The following is a 24726-nucleotide window of genomic DNA, read 5'->3' on the forward strand; positions in this document are numbered from 1 at the left end:
GCTTTTCACTCTCAGAGGCTCTTATGCCTTTCTCAGAAGGAGCAATGAAATAAGAAATCCACTGTTTTCCACTTCTTTCCTTTGAACACGTCTTTTGAACATAACTCAAAGAGAAAATTCATTTTACCCAAAGCTGGGGGTGGGGGGCTCAATTCGGTGGTTAAAAAAAAAAAAAAGAACATAGAAGAACTTGGATTATACCTCTCATTTTTGGATTATACCTCTCATTTTGAGCATTTTATTTTCTTGACTTCTATTTTAGGAAAAATAACCCCGAGAGTTAATATCAGGGATTACTTTTTAAAGTCTGCTTCCTTTTTCCCCCCCGTAGAACAGTGAGATATAGTTCACAGACCATACAGTACCCCCAATTAAAGTATACAATTCTGGGGTTTTTAATATATTACAGGGTTGTGGGACCATCACCACAATATGGGTCACTTCTAAACTGTCGTGTCCAGGACCTCTCCTGGACCAGGACAGACCCGGCCCGGTTTCCCCACTGTCTCTGTTTTTGCCGGCATTACCAGATGGTGACAATTAAGCTGACAGTCATGTTCAGACCCTGTAGGACTTTGAATCATCAAAGCATAAATGATCTGCTCACTGAGGCAGAACATTCAGCTACTTATCAGAAACTTGTTCAGCAACACAGTGCCAGACTTTAAAATGCTTCTCTGTTCTTGAGTTAACCCCAGAACCTCCAAGCATCTTCATCAGTGCAGGTTGATTGCACGTGGGTAACTGAGTCCTGGGCCCATTTTCGGGTGCTGCATGCATCTGACTGTTCACGTGGCAGGGTGACCACTTTCCTGATGGGGCCCTCTGTGTTCCAGGGCGGGGAGTGAACGCTTGGCTGAGCCCCATGGGATGCGCTGCGTCCACCCTGCTCATCTCCATCCCACTGAGATCCCAGCTGGGACAGAGGATCCCATTCGTCCAGCATTTGATGTCCCTGGCCGTGGTGGAGGCGGTGAGGTCCATCGCTGGCTACCAGGTATGTGCGATTTGCCCATCCAACAAACCCCACCCTGGGTGCGGATCTCAGTTGAGGCTGGTGTGTGGATGCATCTGAATGACCGCTGCGTGTAGAGTTTCAGGCTGCTCTTTGCAAAGTGGGCAGCAGAGTGCTCCTGGAGTTTTAAAAGCACTGTCAGCTCATAGCGTGTCTCCGGGGTCGCCGGATGGGTTTATTTCCCAGAATTCCCTTTCTGTGCTGTTGTCAGATTACTCAAGCTTCTCCTTCCCCCCCCCACCTTTAATTGAAGCACACTGGACTGACATACCACACTGTTGCATTTTCTGGTGAAAAGGCTTATTGTATGGACCTAAACAACCTTCTCATTCCCTATCTTCACTTAGCACGGTCCCTGCTTAGCAGAACGAGCCTTGTCTGTGGCTGCCCAGGTTCAGCGTGCAGGTTCGTTTGGGGTGTCTGCTCCCCACTGTGGGGACAGAGGTGGCTGCTTCATCATTACCATCGGATGCTTCCGTGTCAGTTAGTAGGGAGACAAGAGGGTGATTAATGCAGTTTTCCTGGACGAATTCCATGGGTTCCTCCCCGGCCTCCCTCCTACCTACATTTCTTCTGTCAGGCCGAACACAATTATAGTATTAATTCATGAAGTGAGAGGCTAAGATCATGACTTTCAAAGGGGCCTGTCCTCGTGTTTAACAGGGAAGCAGTCCTCCCCTCCAATGTGGTCGTGTCCTCGTGGTCACCGTGTGTAGGACTGGGGTATGTGTTTCCCACATCACATCAAGTCCCTGGCACGCACACTGAAAGGTGACGTTTATGACCAGCGTTCAGCATCCTTGCGCTCTGTATCCCAAGGGCCTGGGCTCATCTGACTGTCACACATCTTCGCAGGTCAGCTTGCAGCCCCTGAACTAGACATTTTGCCTCATGGAGGGCAGTTGAGAAGATAAAGTTCTGTCGTGGGAGGAAATATTTTTAGCCCTAGTGGCAGGTTCATTAGTCTTAGGAAAATAATTTAAAATTTACATCAGGATGCCTGGGTGGCTCAGCCAGTTAAGTGTCTGCCTTTTAAAAAAATTAAAATTTACATCAAATGCCCTCCTTAATGCCCATCACCCAATTACCCCATCCCCCTGCCAACCCCCCCTCCAGCTACCCTCAAGCCCTGGGTGTTATATGCAACCGATGAATCACTAAATTCTACTCCTGAAACTAAGAATCTACTATATGTTAACTAAATTGAATTTAAATTTTTAAAAAAAGAACAATGCTAAGAAAAACATGCAAAAAATAGTATTAATCAATTTCATGCAAACTATTATAAAACATTATTACCTTCTAAAAAAAGGAAGAACAATATTAAGAAAAACATGCAAAAAATAGTATTAATCATTTCATGCAAACTCTTATAAAGCATTATTATCTTCTTTAAAAAAAATAAAATGATGGGACAGGGTGGGATGGGGTAACTGGGTGATAGACATTAAGGAGGGCACGCAATGTGGTGAGCACAGGGTGTTATATAAGACTGATGAATCACTGAACTCTACCTCTGAAACTAATAATACACTGTACGTTAATTAATTGAATTTAAATTTTAAAAAGGAAATTAAAAAATGGTAGGAAACAAGTGAAAAATAAAATAAATAAAATTTAAAATTCCAATTAATCTGTTTAGCTTTTTCTTGGCTTTGATTGTGACCTTGTAGCCTCGCGTGTTAACTGAGCGAGCATTCTCTGAGTGCCTGCTAGCCAGGAGGCCGTGCCGGGCACACGGGCAGCAGGATGTGAGGTGGGAAGCTCGCCCTGGAGCGGGGGGGCCGCACCTGATGGCCGTGTGTCCCTCCTTATCCTTAAGGAGCTCCCACCCAAGTTCCTGTCCTGTTTCTGCAATCGTGCAGCTCAGTCACACCTGTGTGATGTGACTTTGGCTTGGGGTTGGGCTTATTCTTGTTTTATTTTTAGTTTTACTGAGATAGAATTGACGGACCCCACTGTGTAAGTTTGAGGTGTGCAGCATGAGGACTTGGCATACATGTATTGTGAACTGATTACCACAGTAAGTTAACCTCCTTCACCTCCTAGACTCACCAAAAAACAGTTTTCCCCTTGTGATGAGAACCTTTAAGATTTACTTTCTCAGGGGCGCCTGGGTGGCTCAGTTGGTTGGGCGACTGCCTTCAGCTCAGGGTCATGATCCTGGAGTCCCGGGATCAAGTTCCGCATTGGGCTCCCTGCTCAGCAGGGGAGTCTGCTTCTCCCTCTGACCCAACCCCCTCTCATGCGCTCTCTCTCTCTCTCTCTCAAACAAATAAATAAATAAAATCTTTAAAAAAAAAAAGATACAGAGACAACTCCATAAAAAAATTAAAAAAAAAAAGGTTTACTTTCTTAATGTTTTTTAAAATTTTTTACTTAAATTCAACTTAATGAACAAACTGTGTATTATTAGCTTCAGAGGTAGAATTTAGTGATTCATCAGTTGCCTACAACACCCAGTGCTCATTCCATCACGTGCCCTCCTTAATGCCCATCCCCCAGTTGCCCCCTTCCCCTTAGTGTTTCTTTTGAACAGAGCCATTTGGCCTACACAGCACAGCTCCAGGATGGTTGGAATAGGCCCCAGTTGCATAGAGTTTGCCTTTCTCACATCCTTGGCCAGATGTCCCTGTCAGCACACAGATCGTGCCCGTCTCCCTGGACCAGAGGCGGAGTCCCAGGAATGCCCGCTATTCCTTCCAGAACCCTCGTTGCATTGCCTGCTGTCCATCCCACTGTTTCTTCTGTCTCAGAGGTCCCTGCTGGGCGCCTGGAGCCCTCCACCCCCACATTCCTGCTTCCGCTCTCCTCCCCGCACCTGTAAGTTCTGTTTGCCCTGGGAGGCCCAGCTCCAGTGCCATTCCCAGAAACTTCTAGCTACAAACTCCCTCCTCTAACCTTTTGGCATTTTGAAGTTCTGAGCCGCTTTCATGGTTTCTCCCATGGATCGCTTGGAAGCAGGGTTATTTGTCCTCCGGTACTATCTCCTATAAAGCAACCAGCTCCTTGAATGCACGGTTAGTTTTATGTTGGTCCCAAAGGGCCTAACCTGGTGCTTTATACCTGGGAGGCCTGCCGCCGCAGCTGTTTGAATAAATCATTGAGATGGTGAAAAAGAAGCATGCAGTCTTTCTCTTCGTCTTGAAATAGAGGTCATTGTTTACCTGCACGAGAACACACGATTTCCTAAGCTGCAGCATTAACTAACTAGGTCCGAAAATGTGAAGTAAAACAAGAACCCAGGGGCAAGGCCAGTGCAGAGGAAAGCGGCCACCCACATGCTGGGGGAGTAGTTTCCAGGCTTGGGCAGGGACTGTGCTGGGCACAAGGGGACCTGGGAGGGCAAGAGAGGACAAACAAGGGGACCTGGGAGAGTGACCAGAAATGTCTCCCGTATTGCCCAGTGTCCCCTGGGACAAGGTGGCAGAATGCCTCCTTGCTCCGGCCCGCATTGAGATCCCTGTTCTACAACAGAAAAAAATATGAAGCTCCCTATCAGTTAGAGGTCAGGGCGCACACCCGCATCTTATTTATGCTTTTGTTCTTTGGTGCTTCTGCGTTTCTTCCCCTCACCATCGAGCGCTACATGCTAGGGCAGACGAGCTTCTGAAGAACAGAAACGCATTCTAACTGGCCACCATACAAAGAAGGCTTTGTCGGAGGGAAAGGAAGGGAATTCTTGGAAGCAGCAGGCTACATAGCATAGTGTTAAGCACTCAGGGGCCTTGTGTCAGAAAGCCCCGGGTTCGAATCCCAGCTCTGCCGCTTCCGAACGTAACCTCAAGCAAGCCAGGCCATCTCTCTCTGCTTCAGTTTCTTCCTTGTTAAATAGAGGTGAATCTAGTACCCCCACGTGGGTTTGGTGTAAGTAACACACAGACCAGTGCTGAGATGGGGCTTGGGGCCGGGCGGGCCCTCAGCGACGGAAGAGCCAGCCCTGCGGGATCAGAGGCCATCTGCTACGCTGCAATCTTTTGGTTTATTCTGCTGAGTGTCTTTCTTCCAGATTCTCTTCCTCTACCCACACATGGCACCACCTGGCTGCCAGCCCCAGGCCCCAGAGGCTGGGCAGTTCCAGCACCCGCTGAGTCTCACCCAGTCTCTGTGTCCCCGCTTAAGAATCACAGCAAGAGTTGGGGGTCTGGGAGGACCAGCTCAAGGCAGTGTCCGCCCTTGGACCATTCCACTGTGACCGTGACCGGGGGCCCCAGGCCGGGCTGCCCAGGTTTGCTTCTGGATGGAGAGGCAGTGAGCCGCAGAACAAATCTGTTTCTATTACCAGTTGACTGTTAGCAATTCTTTGAGGCCTTCGGTGATAATCCAGTGAACCGGGTTCCTTCTCTGTATCTCTCTAGGATTCTACTTGAGACATTTCTACCCACCTTTTGTGACAGTGGTTAATTTGGGGCATCTTTCTCTCTTGAGCATGAGCTCCTTAAGGAAAAAGAACCCTGAGCGTATTTTGGTCTCCCTGCCTCCCCCCCACCCGCACACGGTAGGTACTCAGTGGGGGTGGCCATTGACACAGGGACCCCTTGGAGATGTTGAAGGCTTGGTTCCAGATCACCACAATAAAGTGAGTCAAAGGAGTTTTTGGTTTCCTGGTGCATATAAAAGTCGTGTTTACACTACACTGTGGTCTATTAAGTGTGCAATAGCATGGTGTCTAAAAAAAACAATGTACATACCTTGATTAAAAGATACTTTATTGCCCAAAAATGCTAACCATCATTGGAGCCTTCAGCGAGTCATAATCACTGATCACAGATCACCATAACAAAGACTGGAAAAGTTTGAAATGTGATAATTAACAAAATGTGACACAGAGGCCCAAAGGGAGCAAATACCATTGGACAAATGGCACCGATAGACTTGCTCAACTCAGGGTTGCCACCGACCTTCAATTTGTAAGAAACACAGTGCCCATGAAGCACAATAAAGCAAAGCACAAGAAAACGACTATGCCTGGCCTGGGATAATGAAGGGGTGTGGAGAGAATCCAGGATTTACACCAGATACGTTCTGTAGGTCTCTCTCCTGGCCCCAAGGTGGTCCTTGACCACTGGATTGTCCCAAAGAAGGGATTAACCCTCAGAACAAGAAGCGAGGATGAGATCCCACGTTCTATTAGATTCGAGAGTATCTGGCTCATCTTCCTTTTAGCTGAATGACCTCTCCCGGCCCCTTTGTGTCCCATGATTGCTTGATTAATGTGCAGATTTTCCTTTAGGATATCAACCTACGAGTGAAGTGGCCCAATGATATTTATTACAGTGACCTCATGAAGCTTGGTGGAGTTCTGGTTAACTCGACGCTTTTGGGAGAAACATTTTATATACTCATCGGTGAGTTGTGAAAGCCTTTCCTCCACATTTTTAGATGAATAAAAACGAAAATAAAAATGGTTTTTACATGGCTACCTTGAGGAGAGTGGATTATCATATGGGATTACTTTTTCTTTGAGCCTTGAGTTACAGAGCACAATATGTATGCAAAGCAGGCCGGACTGGTTGAAAGCCCCTTGCAGAGGTTTAGCGTTCCTGTCTCTGGCCATGGAAACCACCGAATCGGTACCACATCAAACAGGTTTTTTTTTTTTTTTTTTTTAAAGATTTTATTTATTTATTTGAGAGAGAGAATGAGAGAGAGCACATGAGAGAGGGGAGGGTCAGAGGGAGAAGCAGACTCCCTGCCGAGCAGGGAGCCCGATGTGGGACTCGATCCCAGGACTCCAGGATCATGACCTGAGCCGAAGGCAGTCGCTTAACCAACTGAGCCACCCAGGCGCCCTCAAACAGGTTTTTTATTGCACCTCTCCACACACTGGCTTCTTGTTGAATCAGAAATGGTGAAAATAAACATTTAATATGCCATTTTGTAATAAGGAAAGAAAGCTAATTGCAAGGATGGGGTTCCTGGTGCTCCTGCATTCTTAATTGGACCTTCCCAGGCCATGAAAAAGTTATGTGGGGTTTTTTTGTTTTTTGACCTTCAGAAGAAGCTCCAGGCTGGTCAAGGTGGGGTGCAGAATCCCATTTCCCCTCAGCACATCCGTATCAGGCAAGGAGACGGATTCAGAAACCATTTCAGAAGTTCTCAGGCTCCTGCTCATCTGAGCATCTGCTTCTCCCTAAGGCCCAGGAGAACTTAAGGTTCAGAAATGAGTAATGGGCAGAAAATGTGTGATGATGTGTCTGTGGGAAGGACCAGCCCAAGAGTGCAAAGCTTAAGTTTCCAGCTCTGCCACCAATGGGCAGTATTATTCTGAGTGAACTGCTTCGTAGCCTCCAAGCTCTCCTTCTCATTTTTAAATGTGTTCACTAGGCTAGATGCACATATCCCGAAGTAGGGCCCAGAGATGTCGAGGAGGTCCAGGGATGGCTTCTGTCAGTATGGGGGAAAGGAAACGTGGTCCTGTAGGTAGAATTCATGGCTTTTATTAAGTTCTTAAGGCCATAGGAGGTGATGGGGGGAGAGGGGGTGTCTTTGGGGAAAGAGTCAGGGTCCCCAACAGGGGTGCTCTCTGGTCCTTGGAAAGACATGGCCTGAGTTGGCAGTAGTCAGTGCTGCTGTTTCCCCAGGACTTTGAATTTTCTGAATATATGGGAGATTGTTCAGCACCATATGCACTTAATTGAATGCCTTACGCTCCATACTGTGTGTGTTGTTGAATGGACAAATGGACAACTGCTGATTCGTCCCTGTTGCTGTAGTTACTTGGTTTTTTTTTCCAGATGTAATTTACATTGCTTAGTATTTTAATAGCCAGTATATTAAAAAAAAAAAAAATCTGAGGCCTATCAATCCTTCCCTTCACACTGAGAATGGGTCGGAACATTGACCAAAGAATACTGTAAATGTCATCATTCTATCGGAGGCGAGTATTTGGAGAAGTTTTTTCCTCGGAGGCACTGAAAACAAGAGCGTCTCACTGCTTAGTTCTGCAGTATTTCATTTCTTATTGAAGACCTCTTTGAGGTTGATTCAGGGCCCTGTTGAAAACTGAGGTTTGGCTTCTCGAAGGCTCTAGCTCTCTGGGAGAGGGTTGGTGGTATTAAGTAACGGCAGAGACAAGCCTGTTCAGACCCCACTGCTGGTACCTCGTTCCTGAAGCCCTGAGTTAGGAGCCCATAAAAGAGCCACTGAACACAGGTTGGCCCCTTGCCAGCAGCGTAACCCTAGCACCAAAGACTTCCAAGGATAACGTATTAAAAAGATGTGTTATAGGGTTATGCCATGACCAAGGTTTGAAATCTCTGAATCCAGAGTTTACTCCTTAAGACCTGAGTGAAATTCTGTATTTTCAGGCATGTGTTTTTGTTATTCAAGTCGGAAAAGAAACAAGAGATTGTACTTTATATTGGGCTCAGTGCAGAGCTAGAGTTCTTGGCGAGCCCACATGAAGTATTATTTCAGAGGCCACTGCAAGGAGCTTTGCCCCATTCAGAGCTTCTGTTTCATTGAATCGAATCTGGCTGGTTTTTTCCCCCCAACCCATCCGCAGCAAGGTTGGGGTGGACAAGGATAATCCTCGAACAAGGATGATAAAGGAATGATGAAAAGGAAGATGGTCCCAAAGACATAAGTCATTCATTTTTTTTTTTAATTTAAGATTTATTTATTTATTTGAGAGACAGAACGCTCGGGGCATAGGGAGAAGGAGAAAGAATGTTAAGCAGACACGGAGGGGCTCAATCTCACGACCCCGAGATCACGACCTGAGCTGAAACCAAGAGTCGGACGCTCAACCGACTGCGCCACCCAGGCGCCCCGATAAGTCATTCTTTAAGTGGCCAGACATGATAAATTTGAAATGAGGGAAAGGAAGCAGGGAGTCGGGGATAAAGGCTGTAACTCCTTCCAGGTGCTTGGAAGGAGCGTGCCATGCCATCAGTAGGTTGAGCCGCTCATGTTTTTCAACTGTTTCTGTGCAGGCTGCGGATTTAACGTGAGTAACAGTAACCCTACCATCTGCATCAATGATCTCATCACAGAACACAATAAACAGCACAGGGCAGAGCTGGAGCCCTTAAGAACCGACGGTCTCATTGCCAGAACTGTGACCGTGCTGGAGAAACTGATCGACACATTTCAGGACAAAGGGCCCAATGGCGTTCTTCCCCTTTATTATAAGTACTGGGTACACAGGTCAGTGCTGGCCTGTCTTCATTCTTTTAACGTGTCTTTAAGTGAGTAGTTCAGTATCTTAAAACAAGAAACTAAGCACAGGTCTAGGTGATTTTTTTTTTTTTTTAAGATTTATGTATTTTAGAGAGAGTGTGCAAGCAGGGGAGGGCAGAGAGGGAGAGACAGTCTCAAGCAGACTCCACACCGAGCACGGAGCTCAGCGCGGGGCTCGATCCCACGACCCCAACGTCAGGACCTGAGCTGACACCAAGAGTCGGATGCTTAACCGACTGTACCACTCAGGTGCCCCTAGATAATTATTTTTTGCCTTTCTGATGGAGAAAACTGGTGTCCACCACGTTGAGCGAGTTACCATCAGCAATCCCAGGATGAACCAGCATCCCGTGCCTGCTGGTGGGATGCTGTGGGAAAGGACACAACCTCACCCGACAGTTTTCCACGTGTCTGGTTTAAGTGGAGCCTAACTCGAGGAAACAGACACATGTTAAATCGTAGAACATTCTAGATAACAACAGTTTTCAAAGTGAGATCCCCAGGGGGCGCGGGAGCACCCTCACCTGGGAACATGTTAGAAATGCACATTCTCAGGTTCCACCCTGGGCCTCCTAAATCAGAAACTCAGGCTGGCTGATCATTCGTGTTTTAACACGTGCTCTAGGGGTTCCTCGTGCACCCAGAGCTTGAGAAGCACTCTGGTGAATACCAGCAGGCGTCTAACGCATCAGAAATGTCCATGTCTTCAAACACAAAAAATAAAAAGAAGATTGGAGATTTGTTAGAGATTAAAGAGGCATGACAACCAAATGCAAAATGTGATTCATAATTAGATCCTGGATGGGAGGAAATTGCCACAAACGATATTAATGGGACTATGGGGGAAATTTAAACATGAACTCTATACTAGATGTTATTATATGGAGATTAGATTTCTTGAGGGTGATAATGGTATTCTGGTTTTGTGGGAGATTGTTCTTAGGAGGGACATGCTGAAGTATTTAAGTATAAAGTGTTATGATGCCTGCAACTTATTTTTAAATGTCAGCAAAAAAGCATGTGTGTGTGCATGAAGAGGGGAAGCGAATATGGAAAATGTTATCAGTTGGTGTGAATATAAGTGAAGGGGGATTCTGGGAGTCATTGTCCTATTTCTTCAACTCTTCTGTAGGTTTTAAATTCTTCCAAATAAAAATGAGTGGCGGCGGGGCGGGGGGGGGTTGACCTATATTTTAAAAACTTTAACAAGGATGTAACTCAACAGGTACATTTGGAAAACATTAAAAGAAGCAGTGTTAGAGTGAGTTTAACTTGCCGTTGATGGTACCCAGCTTCGTTTTAGAAAATGGGCTTTCCAACTCAGCTTCTTTTTCCCCAATCTCAGCCCAAACCCCTAGAATTGCACAGTGGTTCTTAAAAGTGCTGGAGGGCGAGGAAGTGGGGCAAATCATCATCCAGATGATTGGAATTAGGAGAAAGTCCACCCTCCCTATTGGAATTCCCATCACCCTGATTCTTCTAATAGTTATCAAAACAGTTCATGCGGGACCAGTGAAAGTCGGAGCATTTTATCTCGCCCACCCCCTTCCCGTAGCCACCCCCCCCATCCCTCTGCCGGAGGGGTGAGTACTTAGCTACCTGTCTCTAGATGCTGCATTACCTTTCCCACTGACCCTCTGCTGTTCTTCACATACAGTGGCCAGCGGGTCCGCCTGGGAGGCCTCGAGGGGCCAGAGGTGTGGATAGTCGGCCTGGATGACTCCGGGTTCCTTCAGGTCCAGGAGGAGGACGGTGAGGTGGTGACCGTGCATCCCGACGGCAATTCCTTCGACATGCTCAGAAACCTGATCATCCCCAGACAGCAGTAGCCGGGCCTGGGGCCTGCCTGGGGCCAACGGGTAGTGGGAGGGCAGGCAGAGCCACCCAGCGAGCATTCCGGTTAATTCCTGCCACCTTTCCTAGCCCGAGGATCTGGAAGACGGATTTAGAGTTGTAGGTGAACGTGGCCTCCCTCCAATTAACCTGCTTAATTCCTTAATGTTGTTCTGTCTGTTGCCATTTTACTTGGCGTTCGCGAATGTTCTGGGGCGGAGGGATGACAAGCGGAAGATTTAGCTCAGGTGAAGCACCACCACACGTGTGAAATCCTTCTCCCCTCTTGGGCTTGGATGTGTGTTTATTGCCCCCCCCCAAAAAAAAAGTTTTTATTTGGAAAACAGCAACGGAATAATTCAGATGTTTCCCCAGTAGTGGAGACCTTCACTCCCAGACTATTAAAAAACAAATCAAAAAAAGCTTCCAGGTCCAGGCCAGCGATGAGGGAGAGGTTTGGTAACACTGTTTATGCGCATCCAGGGAGGCGTTTGCCTCGAGGAACATACGTTGGCACTTGGTCGTTGTTTTATTTTTTTGTTAATAAGAGAACAGATGGTAGACTTCTGAGCATTACCTCTGGGCCCGGTGGTTTGTGGCCCCACAACAGGGCCTGAGTAGCTGCTGAGATGGGTTTCACTGGTGTGGTTGCAGTGACCTGGTAGAGGAAATCGGTTACTTACTTCGACAGTAATTTTATGAGCTCTCTTTTTCATAACTTTGAATATACTGCAGACTCTGAAGGGATGGGCCCAAGTTCAAGATCCTTAATGCGTTGATGAGGTCTCGTGTGCGTGTGGGGGTTGATGATTGGGCCCTAAGAGCTGGAGACAAGGACTCACTCATACCACACACCAGGGAGGATTTGGAACCTTTAAGCCTGTTGTAGGCTCACTTTGAAATCTGGAGCATTCCTGAAAGACCGTTTGGTGCACAGAATGTAGAAGTACGTGGCATTTTATCTGTAAGTCATAATTTTTTGCCCCCCTTTCCCTAAATTGCCAAGAAACAAAATGCAACTGATACCGAACACCATCATTTAAGAGGGAGGGGTGTGTGTGTGTGTGTGTGAGAAGCTTTCAAAGAAGATGTTCAAGATCTGATGCCCTAAAAGTCTCCATGGAAGAACAAAAGAAAGGAAACCTTTTGATATGCATTTGCGATTTCCAGATGCACTCCATGCTTTTTCCATGTCACTCCTATCTCTGCTGAACTTGTGAATCACACATTACTTTTCTGCCTTAAAAGGCCAATTTTTTGTCCACTTTTCTCTCTTCCTGCCAGTCCCAACTGAAATTAGTGGAAGGAAAACTTGATGGAGCCCTCAGCTTTGAACAGAATCCCCTTATTGTATACTAGCACGAGCTCTACCCAGCTTTACCCAGTCAGGCTAATTCCAGAAACTTGTGGTTTTCAGTATAAAATCTGCCTACCTTTAGCCAGGCGCAGGCAGCCCATAGGAAGGGGAAAAAAAATAGCATGTTTAGTTAAGTACACTAACCCAATATGTGTTTTTTGGAAATGTAACTTTAAAAGAACTTCAGAAGTAATTTTTGCAAATAAGGCTTCCATTAGAATCATTTTTCTCAAAAAAAAAAAAAAAAAATTGCTCCCTCCTAAGTGTCCAAGTCTTCTTTTGGAACGAGTGACACGTTTCAGTAAAAGCCCACAGCACCCCAAAATCACCAAATGGACTCACCCCTTGAGAGGGCATCTGCAAAATATCATCAAGAGGAAAGATGTCCAGGCTAATGTTCCAAGTTTCATTTCTCAAACTTTGTAATACAAGGCAAGTCATCTCTCAGAGCTGCCATTGTTACTGTTTGAATTTCTTTGGGGGGTTCTTTAATGAAAAACATGCTATGTTTTGTTTTAAGCTGAAGTCTCATTCTAGACAGTTCTGCTTTGGGGAAAAAAATGTTATCATTTAATTTCCTTTCTGTAAATTAAAACTAATGATGTGTGGCCGTGTCAGGGCAGATGGAGATGTTCCGGGCATACCGCTTGGTCTCTGTGCTTTCAAGACTGTTTCTTACTTGTGCCGCCCCGCAGTTGTCTTGAGGGAGACAAAATAGACTTGAAGCAGATGCTACGTTTTCCGTAAACACGATCTTGCCTCGTATGAACCAAAGACTTTTGAAATTCTGCTTCATATAGAACAGCTGAATAAAACATCTTCCTTAGAGCTATTCGCGTTAGGGACATCATCTACTTGCTACACCACCCTCATGGACTGGGGGTCTTCATGCACCTGGCCATCTCTGATCTCAAGGAGCTTTAAAGTCTTAACAGAAATGTTGGATTTTCTTCATAGTCTTTAAAAACGTGGCAGCTGAACTCAGGATTGGCATGTGCTTCCAGGGCACTGGATTTAGAGTTTAGAGGCTGGTCCTGGAGCATCTACCTGGTTATGTAAAAAAAAAAAAAAAAAAAAAGGCAAGACCTCCTCCCTTCCTGGCTGGCCGCAGATTTCAGGGGAAGCTGTGGGAAAGCGCCTCCTGAATGTGCATAAGGAAGTTTTCCCTCGAACACCTTTTATTTTCCAGAAGGCCTTCCCGTGGCCCCTGCCAAAGCAGTGCCCCTTGACCCTGGGCAAAGTTGAAGGATTTTGTGTCTGGTCCAAAATAGTAGGTGGGGTTCACCCCTGCAGACTTTGCCCGAAGTGGGAACAAGTGGGCCGATGGGGGGCGGGGCGTGCAGGCCAAGGTGGGGGGAGCATGCAGCCGCCAGTCCCCGGGCCCCGCACATACACCCGTGGGGGTGGCCTATGTAGTTGCCCCTGCCCTCGAGCCTGGGAACCAGGAAAGAAGCCAGCCTCATCCAGGGGCTTCAGAATGCAGCAGGGAGACATTTTTGGCTTGCATTCTGGAAGATCTGTTTGCTCTTACCAGGCAGAACACGGAGAATCCTTATTCCTGGGTTATGACTATGCACAGCTGAAATTTTAAAAAGTGTAAGCCTCCGCATTTGTACCTTTCCGAAGAATCGTCTCAGAAAAGTGATTACTTTAAACCAATGCCTATAAGAAGCAAGTCTACCAAAATAAACTTTAAGATTTTCTGTAGAGTTTGTGCTCGTTGTTATTTTGACCATAAGTTTTATTTTTAAAAATAGGCAACTACTCTTGGTTACAGTATCTTTATTCATATTTAAACATTTTTACAAAATAAATAGTTTTACATAGTAAGGAATACGTATGTATTTCTAAGTATTGAGAAGTCGGGTGCTTTTTTTGTTGTTTTTGATTTGTTTTTGACAAATGTATTATGTGTCATACAAAAGAGAAATTTATTTACTCCAGAGAATGAAAGTTAGCAAAACCCAAAGTAAAAAAACCCTTTTAACTGAGGTGAGAAATAAATTTAATATAACCATTTAATATAAATTTTAAATTGAAAAATAAATTTAATATAACAAACTTACTATAAGAACAGATTATGTTCTTGTAGAGCTGTTCTTACTCTTCTGTAAGAACTGCTTGACTTTTGAGTTTTTTCCCCCAAGATTTTAACCTTATATATCATACTTAAGTTAGGAACAGCTTGAATAATGCCTCTTTGATAACCCAAGGGCTACAATTCACTAAGATTTTAAACTACTGTAGTTTTCTGGCATTTATTTGAAAATGTTTTTTTTATCCCATTTTATCTGTAGCAGCCCCCACAGTCTACCTTAACTGTCTTACAGTTACAACAAAATTACAACTTCGGGTAGACTTTGTATAGGATTTATTGACTGTATAAACCTCTCCCGCCCTTAGGGTCCAAGGGGGAAGGCTTGGCCATAGGACTTTAAAAAGGACAAAGGGGTGGGGGCTGAGGGGTGCAAAATACCCAGCTCTTGCAGATTTCCTCAGAACAGCCTTCTTCACACCCTGTTCCCTTCTCTACAAAGGTATGAATGGAATGGCTTTTCTAGAAAGGGCTTCCATGAACATAAAGGAATTCCTTTCCCTGGGAGGCCCCTTGGAGGGCCCCGGCCAGTCTTGAACTGGGTTTATTTCTCAAATCCTTTTGATCTGGCATTTTTGTCAACGTGTTAGGACCCACTACAATTTTCTTTCTTTTCTTTTTTCTTTCTTTCTTCCTTTCTTTCTTTCTTTTCTTTCTTTTTTGTGAAAGAGAGTCATATTTATTAAAATGCTTCCTCTTCCCTGCCGGAGCCTCACAGAAGTCAAGAAATGATAGCCCCAGCTTAAATGTGCAGACTTTTAAAGATGGAGGTAACAATATTAGGTTGCCATGGTAACTCCTGTTAACTTTGCACTGAGCTGCCGGCCGCCTGGAAGCCGGCTTGCATAGGAATCTTACTTCATGTTCTAGGCTACGAAAACCCCGATGTTTGTTTAGACAAGGAAGTTTTCCCTAGTACACATTTCATTTTTCAAGTTTCATTTTAAGACTATTTACGTTATCATTTGCAAACCTATAATGGTCTTATTTTTTCACAGTAACTTTTGATCTTAAACTGCTGGAAAGCCTTCGTGGTTTGTATTTACTAATGAACACAGGCCCGATGATTAATAACAAGGTAGACACAAACGCATTTTGTGGTACTTTATTGAAAAATGTCAGATGATACCGCCCGCTCATCAAACCCGCACCTTTCAGGAATCCTGGTTTAATGACGAGACTTGTAAGCATAAAAAAATAATACCCCAGGCTTACTTTCTGTGTGCACAAAGAGCTGCTAATGAGGTATAGCTAAGTGCAGTATAGAGGTGTATGCGTTCGATTCTTAGGACTCAGTCCCTTTGCTGCAACACACGTGTTCCTAAATTTGCAAATGTCACCCCCTACCAGAAGGCTACTGATGATGCCCTGCTAAGAATGAGGCAGACCCTCAGTGTGACACTAGGTTGGCAAGCAATCACTTCACACTTTGCAAACAATCATATATAGGTGCGCCTTGATTCCAGAACAACGAATTGAAGACATTTGTGAAAAATCTTTCCACTCAGAAAGGCGCAGAGTTTCCTAAAAGAAAACCATTTTTGAAACAGGGCAATGAGGGAGCGTTAGAGTGTGGAGCAAATTGAAACACGGTGGTTATGCATCAGTCCATTTCAGAGCCATGGTAGGATTTTTAAATGGTGAAATCTTGAAGCAAAAATATAAAAGACAAAAATGAATGGAAGTTTATTTTTAAAACACTGCTGGTGCTATAATTATAAAAGGATTTCTGTTCACCTGTCACATACAGGACATGTTCATGGGGTTTTCTTGCTATGCAGAAAATGCAGGAAATGCTGAAGAAAATCTATACACCATTTTTATACCATCCCTCTAGCGAGTTTTCTTCCACGAGGGCGCAGTCCATTGACAATTTTCCATATTGCACATGCAATTTAACTAACTTTATTAGCATTACTTGTAGCAAACACGAGCCTAGGGAATTACAGGTCTGTGTGGGCCTGAGGGATGTTGCCTCCAAATCAAACCCGATAGGGGTAGCCAGTCGCCTTGGGCACCTCATCATCATCCACATGTCATTCTCAGAAAACATCTGGCTCTCTGTATTTCTGCATTTCATGCCTATCCCATATATTCGGAAGGTGCTATTCTTGGTGCTATCAGGAGTTCACAGGGGTTAGGAGGAAGTAAAAGCTCATGAAAGTGCTTTTGAGGCACACCCATGTTCATTCCCTCCCTTGGTCTCGGCTTGCGGATGTTTGTACTGAAAAAAGGCTTAAATTAAAACGACAACAACTTTTAATGAGACTCGTGAATGACTTGTCAAGTCAGAGTTGTGATGGTGGGGCTTCAATCATCACACCTGCCTTAAGCCTCTAGGGCGCCCCGAAGTCAGGAGGCCTCCTCCTGCCAGGTGCGCCGCGGCCCGGCCCGGCGTGTCTGACTGTGTCAGGCTGGGCTCTCCCCTCTACAGGGGAGGCTCTCCCCGGGGTGGAAGCTCCTGCAGTCCCCCGGTGGGACCGCTACTGAGCATCGGGGACAAGGCGAGGCGCGCGAGCCTGATGTCAAGGTGAGGAACCCAAGTCGGCCCCCGAGACGGGGTAGTTTGAGGTCACACGTGGGACGCGGGGGGGCGCTCAGCTCTGCCCCTTCGGAGCCCGGCTCTTGGAGAACAAAGGTCTGGAGGGCCTTTCTCTCTCCCCCGCCCCCCGCCCCCCAGCCTCGGGCCGCGCCGCAGTCCCCTGCACCGGCGTTGGTGGGATCTACGTAAAAATCTAGAAGGCGGCCGCGGCGTTCTATTAAAATAGTCGTCTCTGTATAAATTAATTTAAACCGTGCATATACAGCTCGCCCCTCGTAACTCGGCTGCGCTCTGGAGAACAGGAGCCCGAGGCCTGGCCTATGGCTTCTCCCTGCGGGCAGCCCTGCGCGACGTCACCTGCCGTTGGTGATGATGACCGAGGCGCCCAGGTAGTGCGGCAGCGGCGCGCCGGGCGGCGAGGCGGCGGCGGGGCCGGGGGGCCGGGGCCGCAGCGCGCCGGCCGCCGCCTCGGGGGCGCCGGGGCCGCAGGCGAGGGCGGGCGCGCTGGGCGCAGCGCCCCCCAGCGGCCCGCGCCGGGCCAGCACGCGGTGGTAGTTGAGCAGCACGAAGGGCAGCTGCGCAGGCGCGCCCGGGGGCTCGGGGGCCGGCGGCGCGCAGCACTCGGGCGCCGCGCGGGCCAGCGCCAGCCGCGCCCCGTCCCGGGCGGCCTGGCGGGCGGCCTTGGCCGGGCCCAGCGCGGGGTCCTCGCGGTAGTGGCCGCAGCTCGGGAAGCTCGGCGGCGGCGGCGGCGGCGGTGGCGGCGGCGGCGCGGTGTCCTCGCCGAACCTGCGCGCGGCGGCGGCGGGCGCTGCGGGGACAGGCGACACGTTAGACGCCCGCGCGGGGGAGGAAGGGGACCAGCCCAAAGCAGCACCAACCCGGCGGGTCCGGGCGCGGCCACCACCACCCCTCGGCCACCCGCGCGGCGCGCTCCGCCCGCGCAGCCGCCTGGGCCCCTTGCCCTCCGCGCCCGGGTCCGCGCCGTCCGGTGGCAAGCTGCAGCCTGCAACCCGCGGCGCTCCGGCGGTCGCGTTAAAGAGCGGAGAGCAGCAGGTGCAGTTCCCGGAAGCCGGTACTCAGGGGGACGCCCCACATCCAACAGGTTCTTTCGGTGTCCAGTCAGTACTCTTACAAGACTGAGGTGCCCGGTTCTTGTCTCTGCCGCCCAGGTGCAGCGCGCGGCCGGCAGCACCCCTCACCGCCCTGGCCACATTGCAGTGCGCAAGAGCCGCACGTGCCTACTGGCTGCCGTACTGGACGGCGTTGGTCTAGAGGCTTCCGCTGCCTGACGGGTAAGGTGGCCCCGGTCAACCCTGTTTCTTTTCTTTTTTGCTTTTGCTTAGTGGGGAGGGTGGGGTGGTAATCCCGCCTGCTCCTTTTCGTGCCGTCATAACTAAAGTTAGAGCCACCCTCACCAATCAGGTGCCTGCAATCAATTAGCGCCCTATGGTTTTTTTGCTTTGTTTTTTTTTTCTTTTTTCTTTTTTTTTTTTACCTTAAGACAACCTTTGTCTTCCTTTAATATCAAAAAAGACTAGGAAGTACATCACAAATTGCCCCCAGATTAGCACCTTTGGTCCATTTTTACCAAGTGTATGACAAATGAACTCCTTATTAACCTCTTTCACTTTCAAAATAGCAATTTAAAAAAATATATAATACTGTGTGTGTTAGTTATATCACTGGCCAGCATCCACACGCTAAGAAAAAGAATTCTTTCAGGTCAATCTCAAGTGAATAATATTTTCAGCTGTTATCAAAATGCTTAGCTTTGTCTTTCTTGTCGTCCGGGGAAATCCCTTCCTTGGTTATTTGAGTGATCCAGTAGCTGATGGTTCTCTCTCCAAATCTGAGAAACTGGTGGCATAAGGACTGGCCCAGGCCAGAAGGCAGGGCTGCACTGCCCTAGTCACTGGCGTGTTCTTTTCTAAGCTGGCTACTTTTGAAAAGCATGTCCTAGTAATTTCCAACACGGTTAGCTTTCTCCCACAGTCTATCCCTCTTCTCAGATTGAGAGACGAAATGGGTCTCCGCCTTGTAAAGACAGAGGCTGAGCAAGAGACTCCCCAAGCAGCCCGAGGAGGAACAGAGCCTTAACTGCCTCCAGAGAGGGAAAGTAGAGTGGGGAAGGAGGGGGCCCCGGAGAGCTCTCCTCTTTAGGCAGGGGCTTCTTTTCTGAGCATGTAACATTTACCCCGAATGTAGTAGCCCTTGCAGGAAATTTGCACCATCTTGGGCTACCCTCTGAGCAGTAGTTAGTTCTGCGCGATATTAGAATATACCTCTTGCAGCTACTCCTCAACCCCCACCTACCCTCTGCCTGGGGGTTGGTCCAGTGAGCAAACAGGAGTCTGCCTGGGCCTGGGGAAGCTGGTGGCACATCCACGGAGGACATTTGCTTGTCTGCCACAAGGAAGAGCTGGGGGAGGGGCCGTTCCTGTCTCTCTCTTGTTGAACCAGCGGTGCTGGGCAGGCACCTACTGTGTGCCAAGCCCTGGGGTAGTAGGCATATTGTATGGGTTATGATCCCATTTTACAGATGGAGAAACTGAGTCGTGTTTATGTTGTTTGCCCTGGGTTGGTGAGTGACATTTCTGTCTTTGGGCTCATGAATTTCTGCCACTGTTTTCCACACTTTGAAAACCGGCGTGGGGAGAAAACCAACAGCGTCCCATATTCATTTTTGGGTGGAGTGGAAAACTAATCTTGTAAAAGAAATGCGGCTGGAGCATTCTCAGTACCTGGGAGCTGGGTTTCAAAATCACTTTGTCTCTCTCTTGGGGAGCAAACGAGGTCAGGGTTTCTGTGGAGGGTGGCTGAACCCCCCCCCCCGGGTTCCTCTGCCCTCTATCCTGTCACCGGCACCCCGAGAGGTACACGGACTCGGTCACCCTGCTCGTCTCCCTCTTGCGAAGGCGCTTCCCATCAAGAGCAGGAAAGCACAGGAATTCCTACTTACAAGCAGGAAAAGGAAAAGTTGGCCCAAAGTGTGAGGATCAGTTTTCCATCTGCCACCCACCGCCACCACTGCTGCTGTTCACGGTCCTGCCCCCTCCCCTCGTGCGAACATGACCCACCTTCGTAGTTTGGCACGAGGCCGTGCCGAGCAGTGTTCACCGGCGGCTCGGAGAGGTTTTTAGCTGGAGACGGGCTGCTAGGCACTAGGGGGTTGGCGTAATGCCACTGGCATTCACCACTGGCTGGCAGGGTGCTCAGGAAAAAGCGTGCCACCTCACACGGGGATCCTTGGGGCTGCCCGAATTTGGCCGGCAACATTGGCTTTTTGCTGCTGAAGACGTGAGAGTCCAGAGGGAAGTGTCCATAATGGTAGGAGAAGGGCAGGCTGTAGGACGGGGCGTACAAAAGGTCGCTGCTTTCTGAATGGAGCTGCTGTTCTGGGGGCGCCGGGGTGTTCGCCGGGGGGCTGGCTCTCCAGTTTCCCAGCTGGCTGCACTCCAGTTTGTCCATTTGGAACGAGCTGTATTGCTGTTTGGCAAAGAAGATGGATGAAGGGGCCAGTGAGAAGCTGCCCTCCGGCCTCACCAGACCCCACCCTCTAGGTTTCAACCGCATCCCTGGGCTGGGCCTACCCTGGCCACCGCCATGAGGTCCCAGTGGGGACAGGTGCACAGCAAACAGTACCACAGTGACCCTCCCCCTGCGTGGAACGAGCTCTCCCCAGCCCAAGCTGACCACATACCAGATACACATAGGCACTTTCTCTTTCTGAGACGTTACAAACTACTTTTTTTTTTAAAGGAAGGTTTTCATTAAAAAACAAATGCTATGGAAACACGATGCACTGTGCTCTAAGCCACATTAACGTGGATTCCAGCAACATGAGGTGCCTTCCTAATGCAGTCTTTTGTCCTAGACCCGACGAGTCCTCCCACACGTTAGCTTTGCGTGCCTCCAGGCTGGGTCTCTGCTGTGTGGGGGGGACATCCCCAGGGGACTCGGCCGCACCGCACAGGGAAACTTCTGGGCCGGGAGACCCGCTCTGCAGTCAGAGGCTCGGCATTCCCGGACGGGCTGGGGGTCCTGAGCAGCCCCCCGGGCCAGGTTTCTGCTGCACCCTGCCCCAGCAGGTCCCGCGTGTTACCTGTAGGGGGTAAGGGTTTGTTCTCAGCTTTGTCTTCATCTTCGTATTTTTGGGTTTAGCTAATTTCCTAGTTTCTTGTGAGGTAGACAAGGCAGTCCTCCAGGAGTCCTGGCACTTGGACGTAGACACCTGGTCCAGGGACAACTGCAGTTCCTTGTATTCGATATCCCTGAGAAGCAAGGGCAGGACAAATCATGTCCAGCAGGCTGCCCCGGAAGAGCGGCTTCCCTGGCCCGCACCCCCGAGCGAGCGCATTCACAGAGCTCCAGCACAGCGGCTCACTGAGGTTGGATGGGACAGGACTTGAGCAGAGGGCAGGCCACCCTCATGATAAAAGCCCCCCCACCCCCACCCCCGAAGGCTTGGGCAACGCTGAGTGAGGTCAGTGTTATCCAGCAGGAATAGCGGGCGGGGGGGGGGGGGCGGTCACTGTAGCTCTCTCGCATCCTCTAGCTCCCAAACACGTTTCCCTGGGACACCATGGGCCACGAGGAAGTGTGTCAGGGCAAAAGGAAAGGGCAGAAGCATTACTTATCAGTTTGGGTATCTGGGACTCAGCTGCTTCTCTAGTTAGAAGGCGGGGCGTGAGTGGGGGACCGTCAAGGGTCCGGGAGCCTGGCTGCCAGCCTAGCCCATTTCCACAACAGGCGCCGGTTTCTGCCCTAAAGAGCTAACTCAGCATGGTCGTGTTCATGGTTGGAGGGGGGTGAGGAAGCTGCCCAAAGTACCAGCCCACACCTGTCTGCTTAGGAAGAATCATTAAGGGGCTAAAATGCTTTCTTCCCTACAGTTTTGCTAAAATCACACTCTAGTTCTAAAAAAACAAAACCGAACCAAGAAACCAGGGACCTGGCAATCATTCTGTGAAAGAACTGAGAGCCTAAATCCTTACTGCCTTAGAGCACACTTGAGGACCTTGTTCAGGGTGGGGCTGGGGGGCTGCAAGGGTATCAAGTTCAGGGCCAGAGCTGGGTGCAGGTGATTTCACATACAATAGCCATGGTGGGTCCACAGTAATATATGGTCCCAGGGAGACTCATGTCCTCTTGTGCCTAATCGTCTTAAAAGTATTTGCAACTGAACTTGACCTTCTGGGATTCTAAAGGGGCCATTCATCATCACCTGCAATGGACTATACAGAAAGACAGGGAAAAAATGCGAGATACCTCCTGTCCCACACGGCAGGAGCATGCAAGATGACCCTGATGTTTGTGGGCACTAAGAGCGTACATTTATATTCCTGATGTGCAGCCTATGCAAGATGGAGGGAGAGGACATCTCCCACCTGTCCCCTGCCCCCCCACACCCCTCAGCTGGTCTCTGGGATCTAATCTTCAGCTGTACCTGGGGCAGGGCTCCCTTTCTGGTGTTCCCCCCACTGCCTAGCACCTGGCTCTCTGTGCTGAGTACAGAAATAGTTTGGACCTTCCCAAACGAACATTGTTTAAATAAAAACAACAGGAGACAAATGAACAGTTTCGGAAAGAGAGAGAGAGAGGTAGAGATGGTGCTTGTGGGAGCGGGCTGATGAGGGACAGGGGAGGAGGAGAGAGCAAGGAAACAAATACGTCTGACTTACGTGAGGACATAATTGACACTCACGATGCAGTGTGGCCGGGACGAGCGGCTGTTGTGCACGACAGTGGCGTAGCTCTGCACCCACACCCAGCCACCCAGCTTGGACAGCAGCCGGTAGTACTTGGTGGTGACCTGGCCCTTCACCAGCACTGCAAGCACAAGGTGACATGAATCCCGAGGGACAATTAGCAGGCCCTGCTTTGGGGACACCGCCCCCATGGATAACCTACAGCCCCGGTTCTGGACTTTTTTGGGGTCAAGGACACCTCTGAGAACTTGACAAAAGGAATGGGCTTTCTCCACGGGAAGGTGCATGCTTGCACGCGCACACGCACACGCACATGCAAGATTTTTGCCTACGATTTCAAGGGGTCCGAGGAGCAATCTCTCCCCTCCCCTGTCAAATTTAATAGTCACTGATTTCATTGGGAAAAACAATTAGTCCCCGTACAACATTTGCACCTGGCAGAGTGATAAAATTGGTTCTGCTTTTCAGTTTCCCAAATGCCACGATTATGTTATAATCCCCCAAACCCTTAATCCCCAAAACCCTTAATAGGCACCAGGGGGAGGGGGTGATGTAGTTATTTAAACAAAATAATAAGTACATTCAACCAAGTGTCAAATTGTTGATATTTGCTGCTCTCCAGAACATGTGTGTATTCACAGTGAGACTGCTATTCTGTTGCCTTTTATATTTTCTTTCCATTAGCCCCACTTTTCCTCCGGCCTGTCAATTTCCTATGTTGCATATGTAGGAAAGAACTCTCTTGGCTAGTTTCTGAACACTGGGCAGATGGGGCCATCTTCCATGCATGGGTGCAAACTCCGGAGTGCTGAGCCACGCTCACTTCCAAAGCCTCTGTACTGATTTCCCTCAGGGCCTGGAGGGCACAGGCTAGAGGGGAAGGGAAGTGCCAGAAGCTTTGGGTGGGCAGTGGAGAGGAGAAAGTCCCAGTTAGTCTTCTCCACGGAGGGGGAGGCCAGCACAAATCTAAAAGGCATCCCTTGATGCCCAGGTCATGGCTATCGGGCATTCCTGCTTTTCAAAGCAGGGCTGGGCCCAGGGCTCTAGCTAGCAGCCACCTGAGCAGGGATTTGGGGAGGTGGCCAAATTCTGTGCCTGCACTAGTTGGCACTGAAGGAGCCCCCTGGGGGCCCTCATCTTGTGCCACTAGGCAGAGCCCCCTCACCGTCTGCCCAAACCCTCCTGGGGCTCTCCACTGCTTTTGTGGCTTCTTTTTGTATTAAGGGTGCTTCTTTATCATCCACTTTTAACACCTGCAGTAAAATATTCTGGTGCAGAAGAAAAATTACTGCAAATATGATAGTCAAAGAGCTACTCACCTTAATATAGAAAGAGTTCATACAGATCAATGAAAACAGTAAGACCCTAAAAGTTATATGAGAAAAGGACCTGAACAAACAATTCATCAAAGAATATAAATGATAAACAAATGTTCAATGTATTTGCTTAACTCAAAGCTAGATACCATCCATTAAATCAGCGGACATTTAAAAAGAAAAAAAATATGGTTCCATTTATGTGAACTGTCCAGAATAGGCACATCTATAGAGACCAAAAGCAGATTAGTGGTTGACAGAAGCTGGGGATGAGGAGGACCAGGAGTGACTGCTGATGGGTACCAGGGTTCTTCTTGGGATGAAGAAAATGTTCTGGAATTCAGTAAAGGTGATTTACACGACATTGTAAATATACTGACAACCTCTGAAAATGGTTAAAATGGTGAGTTTTAGACTATGTGGATTGTATCTCAAAGAAAATAATGAAAAGACAACAGGTGATGTCAACTAATCTATTGTGGGAGGCATTGTCACGTGTTGATAGAAGCATGGGTTGGTACGGTCCTTCTGGGAAGCAGTCTGACGGCTCATATGCATTGACACACTGACTTCACTTCCAATAACTAATCCTATTATAAGCAGTCCTGCTTATAATTCTGGAGAAAAAGGAGGGGGAGACCTGACTGCCCAAGAATTAGGGAAGATGGTAAATAAA

The 24726-nt window shown here is 48.3% G+C and overlaps 2 protein-coding genes and 1 long non-coding RNA gene across 16 annotated transcripts in view; 2 read left to right on the forward strand and 1 right to left on the reverse strand.

The window, feature by feature from the left end:
• HLCS (holocarboxylase synthetase) overlaps nt 1-14096 on the forward strand; it is a 227620-nt gene extending 213524 nt beyond the window's left edge. For all 6 annotated transcript variants that reach the window (XM_078074352.1, XM_078074449.1, XM_078074388.1 and 3 more), the window contains 4 exons: nt 837-997; nt 6249-6363; nt 8953-9166; nt 10857-14096. In XM_078074352.1, the coding sequence (XP_077930478.1) occupies nt 837-997; nt 6249-6363; nt 8953-9166; nt 10857-11028 (662 nt within the window). In that variant the 3' untranslated portion in view covers nt 11029-14096. The remainder of the gene's footprint in view (nt 1-836; nt 998-6248; nt 6364-8952; nt 9167-10856) is intronic.
• Nucleotides 14097-17245: 3149 nt separating this feature from the next.
• The window catches only part of SIM2 (SIM bHLH transcription factor 2), a 48032-nt gene continuing 40551 nt past the window's right edge, over nt 17246-24726 (reverse strand). The window contains exons 8-11 of the mRNA XM_036072181.2: nt 22708-22855; nt 21129-21297; nt 20104-20512; nt 17246-17834 (exon numbers count right to left, since the gene is read on the reverse strand). Of these exons, the coding sequence (XP_035928074.2) occupies nt 17380-17834; nt 20104-20512; nt 21129-21297; nt 22708-22855 (1181 nt within the window). The 3' untranslated portion in view covers nt 17246-17379. The remainder of the gene's footprint in view (nt 17835-20103; nt 20513-21128; nt 21298-22707; nt 22856-24726) is intronic.
• LOC118522873 (uncharacterized) overlaps nt 17693-24726 on the forward strand; it is a 32307-nt gene continuing 25273 nt past the window's right edge. For 8 of the 9 annotated variants that reach the window (XR_004910828.2, XR_013448814.1, XR_013448775.1 and 5 more), the window contains exon 1: nt 17693-18318. This is a non-coding gene — a long non-coding RNA (uncharacterized LOC118522873). The remainder of the gene's footprint in view (nt 18319-24726) is intronic. The other variant, XR_004910830.2, reaches the window with a different exon arrangement.

Source organism: Halichoerus grypus, chromosome 1 (genome assembly GCF_964656455.1).
Source record: "Halichoerus grypus chromosome 1, mHalGry1.hap1.1, whole genome shotgun sequence".
In the NCBI taxonomy this organism is placed as follows: Eukaryota; Metazoa; Chordata; class Mammalia; order Carnivora; family Phocidae; genus Halichoerus; species Halichoerus grypus.